The 22,247-nt window shown below is 53.0% G+C and overlaps 1 protein-coding gene across 3 annotated transcripts in view; it reads left to right on the top strand.

Annotated features, from left to right (window-relative positions):
- The window catches only part of Lrrc4b (leucine rich repeat containing 4B), a 37,762-nt gene extending 15,934 nt beyond the window's left edge, over positions 1-21,828 (top strand). For 2 of the 3 annotated variants that reach the window (XM_008845155.1, XM_008845154.1), the window contains exons 2-3: positions 596-927; positions 19,455-21,828. In XM_008845155.1, the coding sequence (XP_008843377.1) occupies positions 631-927; positions 19,455-21,278 (2,121 nt within the window). In that variant the 5' untranslated portion in view covers positions 596-630 and the 3' untranslated portion in view covers positions 21,279-21,828. The remainder of the gene's footprint in view (positions 1-595; positions 928-19,454) is intronic. The other variant, XM_008845156.2, reaches the window with a different exon arrangement.
- Positions 21,829-22,247: the final 419 nt, after the last annotated feature.

Raw genomic sequence — 22,247 nt, 5'->3', positions numbered from 1 at the left:
ATGGGCAGTTGTTAGCTTCCATGTGGGCGTTATGATTTGAACCTGGGTCTTCAAAAAAAAAATTTTTTTTTTTTTTTTTTTTTTTTTGCAGTCCTGGGTATGGAACCCAGGACCTTGAGGATGCTGGGAAAGTAATCTACCACTGAGCCACATGTTGAATTTTTTATTTTTGAAATAGGGTCTCACTAAGTTGTCCAAGCAGGCCTTGAACTTACTCCATAACCCAGGGCTGGCCTTGAACTTATGATGCTCCTGCCTCAGTCTCCTGATCAGCTGGGATGACAGGCCAGCGTCTCCAGGCCTGGCAGAACCTAAGTTTTTAAAATCTGGCTAACTTTGTCATTTCCTGACCATGTGACCTTGGGCGAGAATGTCCTCTCTCCCTCCCTCCTTAGTTTCCTGCTTCTGCAGAATGGTCCAGGAGAGGATGGGGCTAGTGAGGATGGGGCTAGTGAGGATGGGACTAGTGCTGACGACTCGGGTCCCTGAAGCTTTGGTCCTCAGCAAGGGGCAGGAGCTTCTGGTAGAGCTGGGTGGGCCTCAGGCTATGTGGGTCCCTGTCGCTTGCTGACCGCCCCTCTCTCTCCTCCCACAGCCCCCCAGCACCCCAGTGGATTATGAACGTTGAGGATGGCGCGTGCCCTCGGCTCCCCGTGCCCCCCGCTGCCGCCTGGTAGGATGTCCTGGCCCCACGGGGCCCTCTTACTTCTGTGGCTCTTCTCCCCACCCCTGGGGGCTGGCGGGGGCGGTGTGGCCGTGACCTCGGCTGCTGGAGGAGGCTCCCCGCCAGCTACCTCCTGCCCCTCCACCTGCTCCTGCAGCAACCAGGCCAGCCGGGTGATCTGCACTCGGAGGGAGCTGGCCGAGGTGCCTGCCAGCATCCCGGTCAACACACGCTACTTGAATCTTCAGGAGAACAGCATCCAGGTGAGTCCCTGGGGCAGAGGTGGGGGGTCGCCGGCAGTGGGTAGGTGGGTCAGGGGCAGCTGGTGCCGCCTTGACGGCTGTCCCCATTCTTCTATCCTGGAGTTCCTGATGTCCTCTCCTACCACCTGTGATGAGTTTTCACACAGCTGTGTGTGCGTGTGCGTGTGTGTGTGTGTGTGTGTGTGTGTGTGTGTGTGTGTGTGTGTGCGTTTCTACGGGCAGCACTGGAAGTTTTCATGGGGATTTTTTTATTGTTTTATTTGTGTGTGTGTGTGTGTGTGTGTGTGTGTGTGTGTGTGTGTGTGCGTTTCTACGGGACTGCCTGGCCCACCCCCATTGCACAGGACAGGGTGCCCAAGACGTGGAGGTGACCGAACCCGTCCTTCCACCATAGGCACCCTCAGCGGTGTTGGCCTGAGGGGGTTGCTCCAAACCTCAATTTCTTCCTCTGGAAAGGGGACGGAAGCCCATCCTGGGGAGCTGATTGGAGGACTCGCAGGGGTTGCGAGACTACTGAGGATTGGCGCTGGTGTGGCAGTCAGTGTAGGTTTTGAGGTGGCTTCTGTTGTGCACAGCCTGCCTGCTGTGGCGGGGCTGACAGAGAGGGCATAGAAGGTGCCTTGAGGGCTGAGCTGCTGGGAGCCACCCCCGCCTCATCTATGACTATGGGGAACAGAGGCCTTCATGAGGACAGAACTGTCCTGGGTGCCGCAGAGTGCTCAGCTGGTCCCTGGCCACTGGATGCCAGTCAAATCTTGACCCCATTCCTTCCCCAAAAGCGTCTGCAGGCATCGACACATACTCCATTCACCCTGGGCTTGGGAGCAGCGGGGATTTTGTCTGTCTCCTGGGTTTGCTTTGGTTTAAGGTGTCTGTCGAGACAGGGTCTCACTCTCTCCCAGGCCGGCTCTGCATTTGCCTCATAGCCAGAGGTGGCCTTGAAGGTGCTCTGCAGCCCTAGTTGGCCTCAATACCTGGGGACTCTCCTGCCTCAGCCTTCGTGTACTGGGATTACAGATGTGAGCCACCACACCTGGCTGAAAGCCACGGTTCTAAAGGCATCTGGTCAGCCTTCAGGCCTCTTACAAAGATGGGAGAATGGGGTTCGCACTTGTAGAAGGCTCCAGGCCCCCGGGCCTCAGCAGAGGGTCAGCAGCACACCTAGCACTCTCTGGGAAGAATGGAGACCCTCAGGAGGACAGGCCCTTCCTAGGGGGCTGGGGAGCAAGGACAGGTGAACCAGAGGTGCCTAAGAGGCCCAGGGCCAGCACTGCTGCGAGGACACGTCCTCCTCGGGCGCACCTTGCCAGCTGGCACCTCCAGCAGGCCGTAAGTTACCATGTCTGTACTTGGCATAACGTCCACCCCCACATCCCTCCAGCTGCGACTTCCCTGGGCTGCCCAACTCCAACTAGGGGAAGGCCTTCTGCCACCAAGATGGACGTTACCAGAGGATGAGGAAGCAGGTAGAGATTGAACACCCCCTTGTCACCCTTTTGGGGTTCCACACTGCACCCAGGAGGCCACTAAACTCCCCAAGAGCAGAGCCATCTGCAGGCCTTGCCTCCCGCTTCCAGACAGCAGGACGCTGGGTGCCTGAGGACAAGAGGTGCTCTAAAAGGTGGTGCTTGCTGGACACGATGCCGCACACCTGTGATCCCAGGACTTCGGAGGCTGGTACAGGAGGATTGCCATGAGTTGAAGCCACCCTGGGCTGCAGAGTGAGTCCAGGTCGGCCTGGGTCACAGAGAGACTCTGTCTCGACGAAGTGATGCTTTTAATTATCCAAATAAAAAATCACCCCCCACCCAATATAAATAGCCTGTTTACATTAGTTTTAATACCTTTCTGGGCTTATGTAAATGTATCTTATTTATTACAGAATGAATATGAACTAATTCAGGAAAACCAGAAAGCATACCTAGATAAACACACGGGGACAAAAGCCACCTGCAGTCCCACAGGTTGGGCCGGCTGTCCCTCCCCTCCCGGAGTCCCCAGGGATGTCCCAGCATGTCTGCAGAGCCCCCACGCCAGGCACTCAATAGCAGGATGGTGCATTGCTTCCTTGCATATGTGTGTGTGTATGTGTATACATCTACGTGTGTTTGTGTGTATGTGAATGTGCATATGTGTATGAATGTGTGCATGTTTCTGCATGTGTGTATGTGTATGTGTGCATGTGTGTGAATGTGTGTATGTGTATATGTCTGTGTGTGTTTGTGTATGTGTGTGAATGTATGTGCGTGAATGTGTTTGTGCATGTGTGTGCATGTGTGTTTACGTGTTTGTGTATGTGTGTATGTGTATATGTCTGTGTGTTTGTGTATGTGTGCATGTGTATGGATGTGTGTATGTGTATATGCATATGTGTGTTTATGTATGTGCATGTGTGTATGTGTATGTGTGTGAATGTGTATGTTTGTGTATGTGCATATGTGTATGTGTGTGAATGTGTGCATGTGCATGAATGTGTTGTGTGTATGTTTGTGCATGTGAATATGTGTGTGAATGTATGTGTATACATCTATGTGTGTATGTGTATGTGTGTGAATGTGTGTATGTGTATGAATGTGTATGTTTGTGCATGTGCATATGTGTGTATATGTCTATACATCTATGTATGTATATGTGTGTGCATCTGTGTATGTGTATGTATGTATGTGTATATGTCTATGTGTGTTTGTGTATGTGTGTGCATGTGTGTATGTGTGTGAATGCATATTTGTGTATGTGCATATGTATATGTGTGTATGTGTGTGAATGTGTGCACGTGTATGAATGTGTGTATGTTTGTGCATGTGCATGAGTGTGAATGTGTGTATGTGTATACATCTATGTGTGTATGTGTGTGCATGTTTGTATGTGTATGGATGTGTGTATGTGTATAGGTCTATGTGTGTATGTGTATGTGTGTGCATGTGTGTATGGATGTGTGTATGTATATACATCTGTGTGTGTGCACATGTATGAATGTGTGTATGTGCATGTGTATATGTGTGAATGTATGTGTATACATCTATGTGTGAATGTGTGTATGTTTGTGCATGTGTGTATGTGCGCATGTCTGTGAATGCATGTGTTTGTGCATGTGCGTTTGTGTGTCTGTATACATGTGTATATGTGTATGTGTGTGCATGTGTGCTTGTGCATCTGTATATGTGTATGTGTGCATGTGTGTATATGTATGTGTGCATGTGTGCTTGTGTGTATGTGTGTATGAGTATGTGTCTATATGTGAATGTGTATGAATGTGCTTATTTGTGTATGTGTGTATATGTGTGTGCATGTGTATGTTTGTGTATTTGTGTATGTATGTGTATATATGTATGAATGTATGTGTATATATCTATGTGTTTGTGTATGTATATGTATATGTGTATCTTTGTGCTTGTGTATATGTGTATGTGTGCATGAGTGTGAATGTGCATGTGCATGCATGTGTCTGTGTAGATGTGTGTGCATGTGTGTATGTGTAGGTATAGATGTGTGCATGTGCATGTGTATATACATATGTGTGTGAATGTGTGTATGTGTATGAATGTCTTTATTTGTGCACATGTATATATGTGTGTGTGTATGTGTGTGCATGTGTATATGTATATTTTCATATGTGTATGTGTGTATGTTTGCATGTGTGTATTATATATTTTGTATATATATGCATCCATGTGTGTATGTGTGTTTATGTATATGTGTGTTTGTGTGTTGTGTGTGTCTCCATGTGTATGTGTCTACACATGTGTATGTGTGTGTTTGTGTATATGTGTGTGCATGTGTATATGTGTATGTGTGTTTGTGTTCATGTATTTGTGTGTGTGTGTGTGTGATGTATATGTGCCTCTGCAAGTGGAGGCCAGATCTCAGGTGCCTTCCTCAGTCAGTCTCCACCTTATCTTTGGAGACAAGGTGTCTCTCTGAACCTGAAGCTCATAGGTCCCTCCAGGCTGTCTGGCCAGTAAGCCTCAGGGATCCTCCATCTTCACCTCTAAGTGCTGGGGTTTATAGATATGCACGACCATGCCTGGCTTTTACGTGTGTGCTGGAGCACAAACTCAGATCCCCATGCCCATTCAGCAGACACAGACACGTTGCCCACAGCTGTGGCCCCAGCCCTGTTTTCCTTGAGGGAGGAAAGAAAAGAGACTCACAGTGCTTTGTGCTGGTCTGAAATTGGGTTTGGCACCTAGTGATGAAGCCAGGAAGATCGTGCTTGGTGACACTAGATTTTTATTTTATGCATATGAGTGTATTGCCTGCATGTATATGAGTGCACCTGTGTTGTGCAATGCCACGGAGGTCAGAAGAGGAGTTCAGATTCCCCTGGAACTGGAGTTAAGGACAGTTCGTAGCTGCCATGTGGGTGCTGGGAATCCAGCCCAGGTCCTCTGCAAGAGCAATCAGTGCTCTAACCGCTGAACCATCTCTACAGATATTCTTCTCTGGGCCCAAGTTACTGTTGGGGTTTTGTTTGTTTTTGCCATATTGGGGATGAATGCAGCCCCGACTTGGAGGCTCTAGGCAGGGCTCCACCTCTGAGCCACACCCCAGCCCTTCACTGGGGGATTCTAGGCAGGGGTTCTACCACTGAACCACACCCCAGCCCCTCACTAGGGGATTCAAGGCAGGGCTCTACCACTGAGCTGCACCCTAACCCCTCACTTTACTTCTTATTTTGAGACAGGATCTCAGTCAGTTGGTCAGGCTGATCTTGAACTCACCCTATAACCTCAGTAGGCTGTGAATTCTTAATCCTCCTGCCTCAGCCTGCCTAGGAACTGAGAAATCAGGCTTGTGGTACCAAACCTGGCTGTTTTGGTTTTTTGAAACAGGGCCTCCCCTTGCAGGCCAGGCTGGCCTTGAACTCTGCAAAGTGCTGAGATTCCAGGCATGCACCACCATACCTAGCTTCCAGTGTTGATTTTATGACTACAATGTTCCTGTCATTGAGGAAGGACTGGTTAAATGTCAGACTTCCCATGCCCCTGAGTGCCATGCAACCATTACAAACAGCACCAGAGGGCCATGGAGGTGGGTAGTGTGACTGCATCTGAGAGTGCTTTCTTTAATGTTGACTCCTGGTACCACAGCACAGACCAGAGAAGAGAAACTAGTTCCTTCTTGGTTGCAAGTTTGATGCTTATGCAAATACCGTGGCAAATTGTGGGTCCCCTGTCTCCCTGGCCCTGGGGATCGAGCCCTGGGATCAGTTCCTAGAAGCAGGTTTGCTGGGCCAGGGTTCAGAGCAGAGAACCCCTGCCCTGTGGACTGCCATGACTTACTCATCTGATCCTGAACCCTGTTCCATGCAAGTGCACACAGGTACAGGCAGATGCATACACGCACATACATGGCCCCAGCTGAATTCTGGACATTGCAGAGCCTCCTCCCAACTCCCATTGCCTGGTTGCCTGTTTGTCATCTGCCTTCCAAACCCCCAACTGCAGTGCCACCATTCCTTGTTGTGACCTCAGCAAGGGCCTAGCATGCAGTAGCCGACTCCGTGAGTTCATCCAGGTACTGAGCTGGGCCTAGTCCCCACAGCGGCCTCCTCTGGGGGAACCACAGGGCTGGGAGGTTCCCACTGCCTATTCCCACACAGCGTGGCCCAGGACGCTACAGGGGCAGCAGGCACCACAGCCTAGCTTCTCTCTAAGATGTCGTTGTGGGGCAGGGAAGCCCTCTGTCACAGGACAGGGCAGTTGATGGTTCCCACAGGTTGGTGGGAGGAATTTTTTTCACTTGTTTTTATTTTATTCTGGTTAGTTGGTTGGTTGGTTTGCAGTGCTGGGCCTAGAACCCAGAACACTTTATTTTTCTTAAATCAGCATTTGCCCATAGGTTCTCAGTTGTTTTGAGATGGGCAGGACCTTGCCACCCATTGTACACACACACACACACACACAACACACAACACATACACAATACACATACCACACACAACACACACGCACACACCACAACTTCTCCAGGGCCTCGTGGAAGGGGCTCTGCCTTGCTGGGCTCCTGCTGAAACATTCCCACCCTCCCCATCCCCATTGCCCTCCTGCCCCACAGCCAGTGGTCCTCGGTCCTCAGTGCTCACAGTGGGCTCTGTTCCTTCAGCAAGCCTGGGGTCTCCGTGTGCATGTGTGTGCATGTGTTTCTGTGTGTGCACCTGTGTGTGCACGTAATCCATGCAAATGAAGCTGCTGTGGAGGGGGCTCCTTACCCTGCGTTCCTTGAGCCAGGTGTCTCCTCTGTTGCCCCATCTTTTCCATTATCTGGTGTGTGTGTGCACATGTGTGTGTATGTCTGTGTGTCTGTATGTGCTTGTGTCTGTGCATGTGTAGCTGTGTCTGTCCATGTGTGTCTGTGTGTATCTATCTGTGCATGTGTGTCTGTGCATGTGTAGCTGTGTCTGTGCATGTGTGTCTGTGTGTATCTATCTGTGCATGTGTGTCTGTGCATGTGTAGCTGTGTCTGTGCATGTGTGTGCATGTGTGCCTGTGGATGTGCATGTGTGTCTGTGTGTATCTGTATCTGTGCATATGTGTCTGTGGATGCATGTATCTTCGTGTATATGTATCTCTGTGTGTGTATGTGTGTATGTGCATGTGTCTGTGTGTGCATGCATGTGTGTATCTGTGTGCATGTATGTGTGCACGTGTCTGTATCTGTGTGTCTGTATCTATGTGTCTGTGCATGTGTGTCTCTGTGTGTCTGTGTCTGTGTGTGTGTCTGTGTGTATGCATATTTGTGTGTCTATGTGCATGTGTCTGTGTCTGTGTGTGTTCATGTCTGTGTCTGTGTGTGTATTTGTGTCTGTGTCTGGGTTTGTCTGTGTGCATGCCTGTGTCTGTGTGCATGTGTGTCTGTGTGTGTCTGTGTGCATGTCTGTGTGTGTACATGTGTCTGTTTGCATGCCTGTCTCTATGTGTCTGTGTGCATGTCTGTGTGTGTCTGTGTGGAGAAGTCTACCTTCTGGGAGTTTCTTCAGGCATTGTTTGCCTTATTTTTTGAGCCAGGGTCTCCCATGGAACTCAACAAATTGGCCAGGCTGACTGGCCAGCGTGCCCCAAGGGTCTGTCTGTCTCCACATCCCAGTGCTGGGGTCACATGTGTGCACCTCCATATGGGCTTCTTATGTGAATGCTGGGACTGAGCTTGGTCCTCACGCTTCCGTGGCCCGCATTTTCTATCCAGCCTCTCCCCAGCCCTTCGGGACACTGCTTTGGAGCGCCTTCCTGGAGAACTGCTGGGTGCTGGGAGGTATGCACATTTAATCTAGCAAAGTGCAGCTGGGGCCCCCCAGGCTCTAACACAGTCTCCCTGAGGAGACAATGCATGTGAAGACTTCAGACTGAGAACAGCCTAGAAGCCCCCATTCCAACAGCTGAACCTGGAGGAGGCAGTGACCACACCCGCTCACTATGGAATATTGCACAGCTATTTACCATCCAAGAAGATTGTGAGACACTGAGAAATGCCCCAAATATGTTATCAAGCTGTTAGGCAGGTATGGTGGCACATGTCTGACATCCAGCACTCAGAAGGCTGAGGCAGGATGATTACCAGGAGTTTGGGGCCAACCTGGACTGCATGGGAAGACTCTGTCTCGATCAATCGATCAATAGCTTTCAAAGGAATGCAAGGAGAAATTCCAAATGATTCTCCAATGTTAATATTTTAAAACTTCACAGGGATGGGGGATGGGCTGGAGAGCTGGCTCAGTGGTTAGAACACTGGTTGCTTTTGCAGAGGACCTGGGTTCGAGTCCCAGCACCCACATGGCAGCTGACAATCATCCCTAACTCCAGTTTCAGGGTATCCAACGCCCTCTTCTGACCTCTATGGGCATTGCATGACATGGGTGCACTTACATACATGCAGGCAATACATGCAGACACACATTGTACACAAAGCACTTGTATACATAAAATGTCCATGGTAGCCCACGTGCTACAGTGCCCGCTCTTGGGGCTGCTCTGTGTAATGTCCTCACCATGTAGACTTTCTTCCTTAAATTTTCTTCAGTGAGACTCTTTAGTGCTTTCTGCCACCAGGAAAAATTAGACTATGAAATAGTAGATACAAAGCCGGGTGCAATGACAAAGGCCTGTGTTCACGGCTGCTCAGGAGACTGAGGCAGGAGATTTAAGTGTTCAAGGACAGAACTTTGTGAGGCCCTTCCTCAAAAAACAAAAGGAGCCTGAGGATGTGGCTCAGCGGTAGAGCCCCTACCTAGAGTCCCCTAGTGAGGGGCTGGGGTGGAGCCCCTGCCTAGGATCCCAAAGTGAGGGGCTGTGGGTGTGGCTCAGTGGTGGAGCCCCTGCCTAGGATCCCCCAGTGAGGGGCTGTGGGTGTGGCTCAGTGGTGGAGCCCCTGCCTAGGAACCCCCAGTGAGGGGCTGGGGTGTGGCTAAGTGGTAGAGCCCCTGCCTAGAGTCCCCCAGTGAGGGGGCTGGGGTGTGGCTCAGCGGTAGAGCTCCTGCCTAGAGTCCCCCAGTGAGGGGCTGGGGTGTGGCTCAGCTGTTCAATGTTCAACCTCCAGTTCTTTTTACTTTTATGGAGGCCCTGATACCCCAGGCCCTTCCCTGAAGGGTATCTGGGGCCTGTCCAGAGGTGTCCTACAGTGGCTGTGCCTGGCTTCTCTGCTCTGCTCCATTGCTGAGCTGCCCCCAGGTTTCCATAACTGTGGCAGCTCCTCCACTTTTACGTTGCTGTGTGATACTCCACCATGGGAAGATATCCACATCTATTTACCCCCCTCCTGTTGCTGGGGCTCTGATGTTTCCCAGGGTGTGCCCTGGGTCGGTTTAGAGTATTTTAGCACCTGAGAGCACCCTGTCGTTTGTGGAAAGCTCTGAGGTGAGGAGAGACAGAGGCCTCCTTCCCTCGTCTTTCCGGTGCAGAGCTCAGGAAGGGGCCACACACACACCACACTACCATACTCTGCCTCCTTCAACTTCTCTCTCTCTCTCTCTCCACCCCCCTCAGTTTCGTGTGTCGCAGGCTTCCCTTGAACTCACTATGTAGCCAAGGATGACCTTGAACTCTTGATCCTCAAGCCTCCAGCTCCCAAGCTCTGGTGTTACAGGTATGTGCCACCATGCCTGCTTTGTGGAGGACCGGGCTGGAACCCGGGGCTTCATTAACCACAGGTCCTAAGACAGGGTGAGCGCTCTACCCACTGAGCCATAGCCCCTGCCTTCTTCAGTGTGTGTGTGTTCAAGTGTATGTCTGTGTGTTCACATATGTGTCTGTATGTGTGTATATTTCTGTGTTTGTGCTTGTATGTACATGTGTGCATGTGACTATGTGTACATGCATGTTTGAGTGTGTGTCTATGTGTATGTGTCTGAGTGCTTGTATATGTCTATAGTGTTTGTGTATGTGTGTGTGCATGTGTGTATGTATGTGTGTATGTGTGTGTGATGTATGATGTGATGTGTGTGGTGTGTATGTGTGGTGTGGTATGTGGTGTGGTGTGTGGTGTGTGATGTATGTGTATATGGGATGTGGGATGTGTGCAGTGTGTATAGTGTGTAGTGTATGTGTGTGATATATGGCATGGTGTGGTGTGTGCTTTGTGTGTGTGTGCTTTGTGTGTGGTGCTTTGTGTGTGGTGCGTGTTTGGTGTGGTGTGTGTGGTGTGGTGTGTGTATGGTTTGAGTGTGGTATTTGTGTGATGTATGGTGAGGCGTGTGTGTGATTTGTGTGTGGTGTGGTATGTGTGTGGCTGAGTGTGCACATGTACTCATATGTGTACATGCAGGTTCCCGAGTGTCCATACACATGCAAAGGTCTGGGGACACCCTCAGGTGTGTCCCTCCCTTCCACCCTGTTCAAGGCAGGGTCTTTCTTGTTCACAGTTGAGTGGGCCGTGGCTTCCGTGGACTGTCCCATCTCTGCCCCTCATCTCATAGTAGGACTCTGGGGTCACAGACACGGGCTTCCGTGTCAATTGTTATGTGGATTCTAGGGATCCAAACTTGGGTCCCCATGCTTGTGAGGTGAGAGTTTATCACCGAGGCATCTCCCAGCTCATCTTTTGGGTTTGTTAGGGCCGAGTCCCACCGGGTTGCCAAGGCCAGCCTGGAACTTGCCACAATCCTCCTGCCTCAGCCTCCTGCATGCTGGGACTACAGGTGTGAGCCACCCTACCCAACTGTTGCCTTTGACCTGGGTCACACTGATCAACCCTGTTGACACATGACTGAAGTCGGTCAGCAGTGTGCGTGCCCTCCCTTCACACAGCTGCCTCCCCCTCCAGAATATCCCTCCTCCTGCCCCTTGGAAGCTGTGTTCACTGGTAGCTCTGTTGCCTCCAGACCAGTGGCCTCAGGCACTCCATGGACACCGCCCTGGCCTCCTTCCCTTCACAGAGCTGCTAAAGTTCTGGGACTTGGGACTAGGGATGCCGCTCTCTCGCCCAGGACTGCATACTGCAGAAAGCAAGGTGTAGTAGCACACACCTGTACCCCAGCACTGGGGAGGTGGCGGCCACTGTGGCCAGGCTGGGCTGGGGATAGCGATGAGAAGCCCCTCCCCCACCCCCAGGTCCTCCCAGCCCCTAAGTCCCTTGCTCACTTGCTGTGCCATGTGCATGCTCACTGGCCAATGGCCCCAGGACAGCACAGAGCATGCCCCAGGCAGCTGTCACAAGAACACAGAACCTTGCAGAGCCAGATGGCCTTTGTGGCCCATTGACAACCCCAGGAGAGGCTAGGCAGGGGAGATTGCCCCTCTGTTTGCTTGGGCAGACTGAGGCCCTGAGACACCCCTACCCCACATCCATCAGTGACATCAAGGCTGGAGTCAACTTTCCGACAGCAAGGATGCCCACAGCCCAAGAGAGAAGGGGACACAGCCAGCCGAGCACAAGCCTCAGCACAGCCAGCGTAGCCTCGGATGACCCCAGGAGCCAGTCCAGCTCCTATGCCCATTTTACAGATGAGCACTCTGAGGTGTGGGAGAGTGAGGCACTGAGGCAGACAGCAATCAGGAAGTGGAACAAGGGTTTGACTTCTTCAACTGGGCTCCTCACACTTCCTACACATGGGGGTTAGGGGGCCAGGCACTGACCATGGAGGGAGGGAGGGATGGAAGTCAGTCCAGGCCTGAGTGACTCAGTTACTGGCCTCCTTGCCAGTCATATGCTGGGAAGTCCTGTGGAAGTGGGAGGCACCAGGCCCTCAGTGAAGGACAAAGAACAAACCACCGAAAAACAGTGTGTGACGTACGGTCATTTTTATTTGTGTGGTGTGTGTGTGCTGTGTGTGTATGCCTGTGGTGTGTGTTTATGCGTGTGGTGGTGGGGGTGCATGTGTATGCATGGGGTGTGTATGTATGCCTGTGGTGTGTGTGTGTGTATGTCTTGTGTGTGGTGTGTGTGTGGTTTGTGGTGTGTGTGGTATGTGTGGTGTGTGTGGTGTGTGTAGTGTATGTGTTGTGTGTGGTGTGTGTGGTATGTGTATGGTGTATGTATATGTGTGTGTGTGTGTGGTGTGTGTGGTTTGTGGGGGTGTGGTGCATGTGGTTTGGGGTGTGTGGTGTATGTGGTAGATGCGGTGTGTGTGTATGTGTGTGGTATGTGGTTTGTAGGGGTGTAGTGTATGTGGTGTATGTGGTGTGTGTGTGTGTGGTGTGTGGTTTGTAGGGGTGTGGTGTATGTGGTGTGTGGTGTGTGTGTGTGTGTGTGTATGGCGTGTAGGCCAGAAGTTGACGTCAGATGTTGTTCTCAGCCTACTCCAACTTTATTATTTTTTTAATGTATAAGTGTTCTGCCGGCATGTATGTAAGTGCACCTGTGTCGTGCGATGCCTATGGAGGTCAGAAGAGGGCGTCAGATCCCCTGGATCTGGTGTTACAGACAGTTGTTAGCTACTGAACATGGGTCCTCTGCAACAGCAGCCAGTGCTCTAACCACTGGGCCATCTCTCCAGCACCCCGTCCCCCCCTACTTTTACAGCTGCCTGAAACTCCCTATACAGACCAGGCTGTCCTTGAACTCTCAGAGATCTACCTGCCTCTTACTTGGCTAGACTCACCAGCCAGTGAACCCAGGGATCCCCCTGCCTCCCCCCCACCCAGTGCGGGGGGGGGGGTTGTGGATGGACACCACTGCACCTAGCTCTTTATGTGGGTGCTGGGGGGTCAAACTCAGTGCTCAAGGCTGCATGGCGTGACAGTTATCTCCTCAGTCCAATATCTTTGAAATTTGAAGACAAAAAATTGAGGTTTAAAGAAAAAAAAACTCGTAAGCTTACTCAACTTTTTTTTCCTGGTTCATTACATTCAGAACATATAAAAACAATTTATCTTAATAGTGTTAGGAAGAATGGTCCACTTAATCATTTCCCTACCACAGTTAAATTTTTAATAAAGGATCTCCTGACAGTTTGTTTTCTTAAAAGCCCCAAAAGAACACAGTGGGATTTGCTCAGCTCTGGTAATGGTTATCAGACCACAGAGGAAGTAGTCAGCGCCTGGCTGCAGGAAGGGGGAGGGGGGAGCAGGGCAAGGCCCCAGGGCAGGAGGCTGCTTGGCTAGGGCCAGGCTCCCTCACCAGAGTCCCTACACAGTCCTCAGCTACAGCAAGGGTCAAAATGTGAAGGACTGAGGGGACAGAGCAATGGCCAGCAGGGCAGCTCCACACATAGACCTCATAGGTGATTCATTATTATATTATGGGATCTACCAGGATAGGGCTGTGTCTGGCCCGTCCACAGCTGTCCCAGGGCAAGGCTAGCATGACACAGCAGCTCTCAAACACCCATTGAAGTGGGTGCAGTGGTGCCCACCTGGGATCCCAACACTCAGGAGGCTCTATCAGGTGGATGGGGAACCCCCAGAGAAACCACAACTACACGACCGAACCCATATCTCAAAAGAAAGGCAGTAGAGGGGGGCGGGGGCTGGGACTGTCACTCAGTGGATAGACTTCTTGCCTACAGTGCGAGGCCCTGGGTTCCATCCTCAGCGCTGCATAAACCAAGCACTCACCAGTCAACCTCCTACATGGGAGGTAGAGGCAGGAGGATAAGGTGAGGGCGTCTTTGGCTGCATGGGGAGTTTGAGGACAGCCTGAGAGGGAGGGAGGGAGGATCTTGTCTTATGAGTAGATCACATGGTACAGGAAACCCCTGGCCCTGCTCCTTTGGGTTCAGCAGCAGGTGGCAGCAGGCTACAGGCATGGTGAAGCCTCCGTGTCTGGGTCCAGGAAAAGTCAAATTTGCGTCCTGGTTCTGCAGTGAGACAGAAGACAAGCGATCAGCAGGTGTGGGTGGGAACAGGGAATGAATGTGGCCGAACAGCTCCATGTGATGGGATTTCCACAGGGATTGAATGAGGCCACAGCCTGGAGGTACTTAGTACAGTCTGCCTCTAGCAGTCACCCTGTCCCCTTGCCTTTCTGGGTACCTATCCAGGATGGCGCTGTGCTTTAGAATCAGAGACTGGGATCTGCTGCCTGTTGCTTGGGAAGGGAAGGAACCGGGGCTGCCGCCTTCAGACTGTTCAGATTTAAGGCTGCAGGGCTCGGAGGTGTGACCTGTCATCCTGCTCTTAAGAGGCTGAGGCGGAAGGATGGTAAGTTGGAGGTAAGCCTGGACTACATGGTGAGATTCTGTCTTAAAAAACAAACAAACTGAGGAGCTGGAGAGCTGGCTCAACAGTTAAGAGCACAGACTGCTCTTACAGAGGACCTGGGTTTGATTCGTAGCACCCACATGGTGGCTAACAAACATCTGTAACTCTTGTTACAGGGAATCCAACACCCTCTTCTGACCTCCGTGGACATTACACAACACAGGTGCACTTATATACATGCAGGCAAAACACTCATACACATAAAAAAAAAATTTAAAGCCTGAGAAAAAAGAGACGTTTTAAGGGTAAGCACTGAAGAGGAGAGACAGAGACTGTATATAAATCCTAAAACAGTGCAGAGGGGAAATAAACTCAGAAGAAATCCATGAAGACGACAGATGAGGGAAAGGACAGGTGCAGGAATCAGGATAACTTGGAAGCAGCAGCAGCAATCCAAGGGTGTTTATGGCCACAGTCAATAAAAATGGGCTAAGAGTTCTACCAAAGGGCAGGGGTTTGAGGCTGGGGCTGTCACTCACAGGGTAGAGTGCTTACCTGGCATACACGAAGCCCTGTGTTCCATCCCAGGCACTGTGTAAGCCAGCACTGGGGAAGAGGAGGCAGAAGGTCATCCTTGAGTAAAACTGAGGCTAGCCTGTGCTACATGCAGCCCTGTCTCCCCACACACCCCCTGCCAAAGGCAAAGATTTTCAGTCAGGACAGGAAAACGTGAAAAATAAAAGTAGAGACGGTAGCAGACACCATCAAAGGAAACGGGTCATGGCTTTGACAATACCAGATGACACCGGGGATTGGCAGACCTGGGCTCTCCAGCTCCCAACCAGGGTCTCACTGTGTAGTCCAAACTGTAGCTGGCTTCAAACTCACAACAAACCCCCCTGCTTCAACTCGCGGCAATCCTCCTGCCTCCTCCTCCTCCTGAGTGCTGGAACAGCAGATGTTGAGCACCACATTGGGTTCGGTTCTCCATCCTGCCAGTGTCATCCATGCTGAGAGGCCGGCAGGCAGGCTGCCCAGCACACACAGGGACTGTCCACCAAGGGCCTATATTGCATAATTTTCTCATCGCTGTGACAAAATATCCAAGGGAGTTTATTCTGCCTCATGCTGGGGAGTACAACATCGTGGAGGGAAGGACCAAACAGGACATGCCCAGCGTCTTGTCTCCCAGATGTCCCAGATGGTTCTAGACCCTGTCAAGCCCATGATATCAATGATCATAGGGCCTCATCCACCCCAAGACCTGCAAGGACACCATGAGAAGCCTGGACAGAGTGACCAGGGAGGGAGCCTGGGCTCTCCACAGTATGACTGAACCAGAGGGTGTGTGGGGGGTGTATGTGGTGTGTACCTGAGTATGTGCATGTGTGTGGGGAGTGTGACTGTGTCTTTATATGTGTGTCTCTGTGTGTATATGTATTTGTATATGTATCTCTGTGTCTGTGTGTCTATGTATGACTGTGTGTGTCTGTGTGTGTGTGCATCTGTGTGTGCCTGTGTCTGTCTGCCTCTCCCTGTGTGTGTGTGTGCGTCTGTGTGTGTGTATGTGTGCATCTGTGTGTGTGTATGTGTGCGTCTGTGTGTGTATGTGTGCATCTGTGTGTGTGTGTGTGTGTGTGTGTGTGTGTGGTGCTGCACCTTGGATAGCCCTGATGTGGAGAAGATGCTGGGGAAGAAGTAGAAGCCCAAACACAGGACAGGCATTTGTGACCATCATCTGCTGAGCCAAGAATTCAAAAATAAGTATTATTGTGCAATTGCATCACTATTTTATTTGGTGGTGGCACTCCTCCCTTCCTCCTCCTTCTCCTCTTCCTCCTTCTGAATCTAGTACCTCATATGTGATACACAGGGGCTCTACCACTGTACTACACCCCAGCCCCTCATTGGGGATCCTAGGCAGGGGCTCTACCCCTGAGCCACACCCCAGCCCCTCACTGGGGATCCTAGGCAGGGGCTCTACCCCTGAGCCACACCCCAGCCCCTCACTGGGGGATCCTAGGCAGGGGCTCTACCACTGAACCACACCCCAGTCCCTTACTGGGGGATCCTAGGCAGGGGCTCTACCCCTGAGCCACACCCTAGCCCCTCATTGGGGATCCTAGGCAGGGGCTCTACCACTGAGCCACACCCCAGCCCCTCACTGGGGGATTCTAGGCAGGGGCTCTACCACTGAGCCATGTTCCCAGTCATAGAAATACATTTCCCGAAGACTGTGAACAACCCAGGCCCCTTGCTAATTCAAAGAGGGCACTGTGGTCTTAGGGGAAAGAGACAGAAGGCAGATCTATTTAACAGTGAGAACTTAGACATTCTAACCCTGTATGGTGACACATGCCTGAAATTAATTCCAGCACTCAGCCCGAGGCAGGAAGATTGCTGAGAGTTGGAGGCCATCCAGGGCTATGCAGTGAGACCATGTCTCAACCCCACCCCCACCCTAGCCCCTAAGAAGAAAACAAGAATTAGGTTCCTGTTGCAGGTTAGTGGGCCAGTAGTTGGAGCCTGGACTGAGATCTCTAGTGCAGGGGACAGAGTGAGAGGCTGGAGGGAAAGGGGCAGGGGCTTCCAGACACACTGACTGGTCCCTGTGGACCAGGGCTTGCTGGTAGCATTTGAACCACAGACAGAACCCATGCTGAGAGGCCTTTCTTTCCTCCTGGTGTTGTATACCTGTGCTCATTTGACCAAAAATCAGCAAGAAAGAGAAACAGCCTCCACAACAGACCGACCCTCGTTAAGCCCACACATGTCCTTCAGGGGCCTTTCTATGTGTCTTTTCTTTCTTTTGGGGGAGGACAGGGTTTTGCTCTTTAGCTCGGCCTGACTTCCATCTAGAGCCAATCCTCCTGCCTCAGCCTCCTGAGTAGCTGGGAATTACGTGTGTGTGTGTGTGTGTGTGTGTGTGTGTGTGTGTGTGTGTCTGGGCTCACTACATCCTCCTGTGATGTTTAACACTATCATCTTGATTGAATGGAGAGATGCTGGGGGATTAGCAAACCACACATCTGGGTGTACCAGAGAGGGCAGGTCCTAATCAACGTTTAATCCATTGAGGGGCTGGGGAATGGCTCAGCGGTAGAGGCCCTGCCTAGACTACCCTAGTGAGGGGCTGGGGGCTCAGTGGTAGAGCCCCTGCCTAGGATCCCCCAGTAAGGGGATGGGGTTGTGGCTCAGCTATGGGTCCTAGTCAAAGAATGTCCCATGGGCTGGGGTGTGGTTCTGTATTAGACTCATCTGAACACCCTCAAGGCCCTGGGTTCCCTAGTACCAAGAGAGTGGGTGTCCCAGGAGTTCTGGGGGATGGCTGCTGGGGAAGGCACTGAGCTAGCCTACAAGCCTGGGTGAGCTCTGCCCTCAAAAGGCTGTGGCTGAGGCTCTAGCACATGGCACACAGTCACTCAGACACCTCACACATGTGGGGTAAAGTCATGGGAACCCCAAGTGGACATATCTGGCCAGGCACCAGTCAGGCAGGTGGGTATAACCAGGACCTCCTTCAGAGCAGGCAGCTTTCTAGCTGGGCATGGGAGGGAGGGAAGGGGAGCTGATCAGAAGAGGAAATGGGAGTGGCTTTGAGACTGAGGGGTTTATGAGTGGACAAGCCCTGAGGAAGAGTGAGTTTTCAGACTTAGGGGCTTGTTAGGACAGGAGGCAATGGGGGTTCAGGAGGATGGAGGGGAAGGTAACAGCCAAGGGTAAGTTGCTTGACATGTCTTAACATAGAACCTTGGAGAGGAGATGTGGTTTAGTGGGTAGAGCGTTGGTCTATCATGCACAAGGCCCTGGGTCCCAGCACCACATAAATCAGATGTGATGGTGTGCACTTGAAATCCCAGCACTAGGGAGGTAGAGACAGGAGTATATGGAGTTCAAGGTCATCCTCAACTACATTTTCAGTTCAAGGCCAGCCTGGGCTACATGAGACCCTGTCTCAAAAAAATATTTTTTAGGTTTACAAGAAATGTCACTGTCGCTGCTGTCTGGGGCGGGGAGAAGTGATGGACAGGCTGAGAGTGGTGAGCCCACACTGTGGGTCTAAACACACCCATTGAGGGCTGGTGGGAGGGGACCTGGAGGTGGAAAAACAGAGCCGCGGACTCCCCGCCCATCCCCAACTGCCCCCTGTAGGTGGTGTTGTGTTTGAGACTTTGGGTTAGCAGAGCTCTGCTCCCCAGGGCATGTCCAGGACTCAGGAGAACAGAAGACAGGATCCTGCTGTGCAGGGTAACCAACACAGTCTGAGCTTCTCAGCCATCTGCCCTCCATCACCCTCCCTTCTGGGTACAATGGACCCAGGACACAGTTCAAATGAGATACAATCCCCAGGAGGAAGGGGAGGCAAGGCTGGAAGAGGACTCTGCCTTTCCCTGTGCATCCACAGCCTCAGTTTCTCTGTCTGTCTTCCAGAAAGAGCCAGGGAGAGGGGAGCAGGCTCAGCCTGGCCCAACCCCACCCAGCTCAGCACCCAGAAAGCCATTTTGTGAGCCTCTCCTTTCTAAGAGAGGAATACTAATCCTTGTTCATAGGCTGCTGGAGGGTGAACTACAGGTGTGTGTAGAAGGTACCTTGGGGCACAGAGGAAGCCTGGAGTGACTCAGGCATGGAGGCACAGGCCTGTCACCCAGTCACTTAGGAGGCTGAGGTACCAAAATCAAAGGTCTGAGGCCTGTCTGGGCAGCTTAGTGAGACCCTGTCTCCAAATAAAAAGTAAAAAGAGAGTTGGAGATGTAAGTCAGTAACTGAGCCCCTGCCTAGGATCCCCCAGTGAGGGGCTGGGGGCGTGGTTCAGCGATAGATGCCTCCCCAGTACACTATACCCTGGGTTTGTTCCCTAGCCCGGCTTACTAATCACAGCATCCCATTCTGCCACAGTGGCAGTACTGTATCCCTGGGCTTCTCAGCTGTACTGACCCGTGTCTCTTCCCCCTTCAGGTGATCCGCACAGACACCTTCAAGCACCTACGGCACCTGGAGATCCTGCAGCTTAGCAAGAATCTGGTGCGCAAGATCGAGGTGGGCGCGTTCAATGGGCTGCCCAGTCTCAACACGCTGGAGCTCTTTGACAACCGGCTGACCACGGTACCCACGCAGGCCTTCGAGTACCTGTCCAAGCTGCGTGAGCTCTGGCTGCGTAACAACCCCATCGAGAGCATCCCGTCCTACGCCTTCAACCGCGTGCCCTCGCTTCGCCGCCTGGACCTGGGCGAGCTCAAGCGGTTGGAGTACATCTCGGAGGCGGCCTTCGAGGGGCTGGTGAACCTGCGCTACCTCAACCTGGGCATGTGCAACCTGAAGGACATCCCCAACCTCACGGCCCTGGTGCGCCTGGAGGAACTGGAGTTGTCGGGGAACCGGCTGGACCTGATCCGCCCCGGCTCCTTCCAGGGCCTCACCAGCCTGCGTAAGCTGTGGCTGATGCACGCCCAGGTGGCCACCATCGAGCGCAACGCCTTCGACGACCTCAAGTCGCTGGAGGAGTTGAACCTGTCTCACAACAACCTGATGTCGCTGCCCCACGACCTCTTCACGCCCCTGCACCGCCTGGAGCGCGTCCATCTGAACCACAACCCTTGGCATTGCAACTGCGACGTGCTGTGGCTCAGCTGGTGGCTCAAGGAGACGGTGCCCAGCAACACCACGTGCTGCGCGCGCTGCCACGCGCCCGCGGGCCTCAAGGGCCGCTACATAGGCGAGCTGGACCAGTCGCACTTCACCTGCTACGCGCCGGTCATCGTGGAGCCGCCCACGGACCTGAACGTCACGGAGGGCATGGCAGCAGAGCTCAAGTGCCGCACTGGCACATCCATGACGTCGGTCAACTGGCTGACGCCCAATGGCACGCTCATGACGCACGGCTCCTACCGCGTGCGCATCTCGGTCCTGCATGACGGCACGCTCAACTTCACCAACGTCACCGTGCAGGACACTGGCCAGTACACGTGCATGGTGACAAACTCGGCTGGCAACACCACCGCCTCAGCCACGCTCAACGTGTCGGCAGTGGACCCCGTGGCGGCCGGGGGCGCGGGGGGCGGGGGCGGCCCCGGGGGCGGGGGCAGCGGCGGCTACACCTACTTCACCACGGTCACCGTGGAGACGCTGGAGACGCCGCCCGGGGAGGAGGCGCTGCAGCCTCGCGGGACCGAGAAGGAGCCGCCGGGACCCACGACGGACGGCGCGTGGGGTGGGGGCCGACCCGGGGACGCGGGGGGTCCGGCGGCGGCGTCCACCACGGCGCCCGCGCCGCGCTCCTCCAAGCCCACGGAGAAAACGTTCACGGTGCCCATCACGGACGTGACGGAGAACGCGCTCAAAGACCTGGACGACGTGATGAAGACCACGAAGATCATCATCGGCTGCTTCGTGGCCATCACCTTCATGGCCGCCGTCATGCTGGTGGCCTTCTACAAACTGCGCAAACAGCACCAGCTCCACAAGCACCATGGGCCCACGCGCACCGTGGAGATCATCAACGTGGAGGACGAGCTGCCCGCCGCCTCCGCCGTGTCTGTGGCCGCGGCTGCTGCGGTGGCCGGAGGCGCAGGCGTGGGTGGGGACAGCCACCTGGCCCTGCCCGCCCTGGAACGAGACCACCTGAACCACCACCACTACGTGGCGGCGGCCTTCAAGGCCCACTACAGCGGCACCCCAGGCAGTGGGAGCTGCGGGGGCAAAGGCCCGGGCCTCAACTCCATCCACGAACCTCTGCTCTTCAAGAGCGGTTCCAAGGAAAACGTGCAAGAAACACAGATCTGAGGCCTGGGGCCTTCTGGACACGCAAGGGCCCAGGGACACGGGTGGGGCTCCTGGCCCGTGTAGCCCTCGGCCATGCCATCCTGGCCGCAGGACGGGGACCTGGGGTTCAGGAGAAGCAGCCCAGCCCTGCGCCTTGGCCCGTCCTCTGCCCACCCGCCCTGCCTGCCACCTTCCAGGGGCCAGGAGCTTTTTTTTTTTTTTTTTTTTTTTTTTTTGAGGGTTGCCCTTTCCCCTCACCCCAACAGACCCTCCTTTTATGGTTCTTTTCTTTTTCTTTTTTATTTCTTTTGCAGTTTGATGCCTGCCCTTCCCTCCCACTCTTCCGCCCTCAAAATCCAAGAGACAGACAACTTCACCAGAGCCCGGGTGACAACCCCTTCCAGGTTCCCAGCACCAAGCTCCACAGTCCTGGCCCAGGCTGGGAGCCCCCGGTCCCCTCACCTAGTCCCACCCTCCACACAGACTCTTTTGATACTGAAGGGAGGTTTGCGTCGACTACCTGCTCTGTAATTACTTTAAAAAAAAACATGGAAAAAGTAAAAAAAAAAAATTTTTTTTTGGTCATGAAAAGCAGAGGGGAGGAGACAGGGTACACAATGACTATGGTAGAATCAAGACGGGCTGGACAGGCGGAAAACCGTGTGTGCCCAGCAGTCACGGGCTCCTTCAAGTCTCCATCCCAGAGGACCAGGGACAGGGACAGGCTCACCCTGTGCACCCCAGGGGAGCCTCTCTCTCTCTCTCTCTCTCTCTCTCTCTCTCTCTCTCTCTCACACACACACACACACTCACACACACAGTCTGCTGGGAAGACAGCAGGTGGGTGCAAGGGAGGTGCACACAGAGTATCGAGCCTGGGCTGCAGGTCGGTTGCAACACAATGGAGAGGGACCAAGGGATGTGGTGGGCAGAGTCCCCAGAGAGTATGCAGCCACCATGTGGGGAACTCGGCTCAGCCAGGACGGGGCA

This window comes from Nannospalax galili, unplaced genomic scaffold, assembly GCF_000622305.1.
Source record: "Nannospalax galili isolate Female #2095 unplaced genomic scaffold, S.galili_v1.0 scaffold960, whole genome shotgun sequence".
Lineage (NCBI taxonomy): Eukaryota > Metazoa > Chordata > Mammalia > Rodentia > Spalacidae > Nannospalax > Nannospalax galili.
Note: the sequence above shows the minus strand (reverse complement) of the source record. Positions and strands in the feature narration are given on the sequence as shown.